Consider the following 2643-nt stretch of genomic DNA (forward strand, 5'->3'; position numbering starts at 1 on the left):
CCGGTACTTAGTGCCAGGCCCTGGGCAAAGCTGGGAAGTCTGTCCAGTGTGCCTCGTATCCCCCTGCTTCCTTCTTTCCTCTACTTTCTCTACATCCCTCCACTTCCTTGATGTGGTTTTCAGCATGCTCCCTCCCCATCCTAGGAGGCTAAATGGTCTGGGCTCTGGTGTCCTCTCTGGGCCTCAGGCTCCTAATCTATCAAATGAGGTGGGGATTGATCTAAACATCCTACTGGAATTCTCATTGCTGATTATTTCATGGGGGAGTAGTCAGGATCAGATGAGATGAGGAAGTCAGCAACCAGCATGGAATAGGGGTAGATCTGAAGTCGGGAAGACCAGAGTTGAAATCCCACCTCTGATGCCTCCATGGGTGTCAGCCATGAAATGAGGCAGGAAGGCTCTTAATCTGTGATATGATGGCTCCACCTTTTCCCACCATCTTCCTCTGTCCTATATTCAGCCCCCTCAGGACCCCATTCTTTCTTTCTTGTCCCTTTTGGAGGGGGGAATGCAGGGCAATTGGGGTTAAGTGATTTGCCCAAGGTCAACTGACTAGTAAGTGTTAAGTGTCTGAGGCCGAATTTGAACTCAGGTCCTCCTGACTCCAGGTCCAGCTCTGTATTCACTGCACCACCTAGCCTCCCCAAGGGCCCCATTCTTTCTACCTGCCAGGGTGACGGCTCACAAATCTGACAACAAAATTGGTGGTAATCAATCCCCCAATCATGTTGTTGTGGCCATTCCTGCGGTTCGTTATTTGGACCAGGTGACCTCTGAGGACCCTTTCAGTTTTCAGATTCTGTGATTTATTAAACATCTACACTGTGCCAGGGCAGTTAGCTGGATAGAGAGTGTGGGGGCTGGAGTCAGGAAAACTCATCTTCCTGAGTTCAAATCCAGCCTCAGATACTTCCTAGCTGTATGACCCTGGGCAAGTCACTTCACCCTGTTTGCCTCAGTTTCCTCATCTGTTAAGTGAGCTGGAGAAGGAAACGGCAAACCGCTCTAGTATCTCTGCCAAGAAAGCCCCAAATGGGGCCATGAAGAGTCAGACAGGACTGAAGAGAACTAAAACAACAACTCGTATATACCAGGTACCTTCAGCCCAGGAAAGTGAGTGACCAGGAAAGGAGCCTTGAGAAGAAGCCCAGCGCCGAGGAGGACTTGAGGAGGGGCAAGTGGGGATCTGAGGACGTCCCAGGGCAGAGTATTCATTGAGCTGGGCCTGAGCTGCGGGAACTTCATTCAGTCCCTGTTTCTGGGGCAAGGCGTGCCAGGTCTTAGGGGAATCTATCCACTAGCCACACTGGGTACCAATGGATGGTGATGGAGCTTGCTTGAGGTGGTGACCTTCATATTAACAACCCACCTTTCTAAAGTGCTTTCAGGTTTACAAATCACTTTCCTCCAACACATCGTCAAGGCAGGAGGCATTGACCCCCTTCCTGAATGGCCTTCCCTTCTTTCTGTCCCCCAGGAACCCTGCTGGACCTGGTCATGTTGCTTTTGAGCTGTCTTCTTCTCCTTGGATCTGCCTTCCACCAAGGTGTGCCGAACCCCGAGGGGTCTACTTCCTTACCTCCTGACCTCCTTGTTTTTAGAGAAAGCCCAAACTTCCCCATCCACCAATCCCCACACACGCCTGTTTGGGTCCTGGACTTTGCTAAGGGCTTTCAAATCCACGGTCCCACTTGGTCCTCACAGCACACACACTTTCTTTGCCTTCACGGAGCTTACATTCCAATGGAAAACTAAGGAGCCTGTGCCTGGGGAGGAGGTTACCATGAGTTACGCATTTATTTTTCCCTAAATCTCCCCATGAGGAAAATAAATCCCCCAGTTTCTTGAATTAGTGAGCCTTATTTCTCAGACTGGGATAAAGAGTGAGGCAGGTGTCCTGCGTCCTCTGACTCCCTTAAGACCTAGCCTGTGGGGTCCCCTGACACTTTCCCTTAAGACAGCCTGTGGGGTCCCCTGACACTTTCCTTTAAGACCTAGCCTGTGAGGTCCCCTGACACTTTCCCTTAAGACTTAGCTGGTGGGGTCAACTGCCTCCTTTGAATTCAAACTTGAAATGCAGATGAGGAAGAAGGGATCTGACTGATTCTCCCCCCCCCCCCCCCTTATCTTTGCCATCTTGCCTGGGCTCCGGGGAGGTGATTAGCCCTGAGGATATTCAGGCAGTCAGTGACTTTTCTCTCCCCAGTCCCTTATCTCTTCTCTCTTTTATCCCCTCAGGTCTGGGCTCCTGGGAGGTGATCAGCCCTGAAAATGTTCAGGGTGTCAGGGGCTCCTGTCTGGTTATCCCCTGCACTTTCAACTTCCCTAGTGATGTGAAAGCAGACCAAGGCATCAATGCCATCTGGTACCGGGACTACTCAGATGCAGACAAAAGGGTGGTGGTAAGCCATTCCCGAGACCCAGCACAGGTGGAGAAGAGCTTGCAAGGCCGGGCTGTGTTTCAGGGGAACCCTGGGCAGAAGACCTGCAATCTCCTCTTACGGGACCTCAGTGCCAAGGACAATGGGGACTACACTTTTCGCTTTGAGATAGTTGGGGTGGATAGCTGGTCTTCCAAGAAGAGTACTGCAGTCAAGGTTACTGGTGAGACTGGGAGGGTCCCTCCCAAGGTTACTGGTG

At 51.4% G+C, this 2643-nt stretch overlaps 1 protein-coding gene across 3 annotated transcripts in view; it reads left to right on the top strand.

Moving 5' to 3' along the window:
• SIGLEC1 (sialic acid binding Ig like lectin 1) overlaps nt 1-2643 on the top strand; it is a 52098-nt gene that overhangs the window by 13665 nt on the left and 35790 nt on the right. For all 3 annotated transcript variants that reach the window (XM_069066150.1, XM_069066167.1, XM_069066158.1), the window contains 2 exons: nt 1481-1549; nt 2242-2607. In XM_069066150.1, coding sequence (XP_068922251.1) covers nt 1501-1549; nt 2242-2607 — 415 coding nt within the window. In that variant the 5' untranslated portion in view covers nt 1481-1500. The remainder of the gene's footprint in view (nt 1-1480; nt 1550-2241; nt 2608-2643) is intronic.

The sequence above is a fragment of the Petaurus breviceps genome, unplaced genomic scaffold, assembly GCF_028583685.1.
Source record: "Petaurus breviceps papuanus isolate PSGF00001 unplaced genomic scaffold, PetGlider_PUasm1.0 139, whole genome shotgun sequence".
Classification (NCBI taxonomy): Eukaryota; Metazoa; Chordata; class Mammalia; order Diprotodontia; family Petauridae; genus Petaurus; species Petaurus breviceps.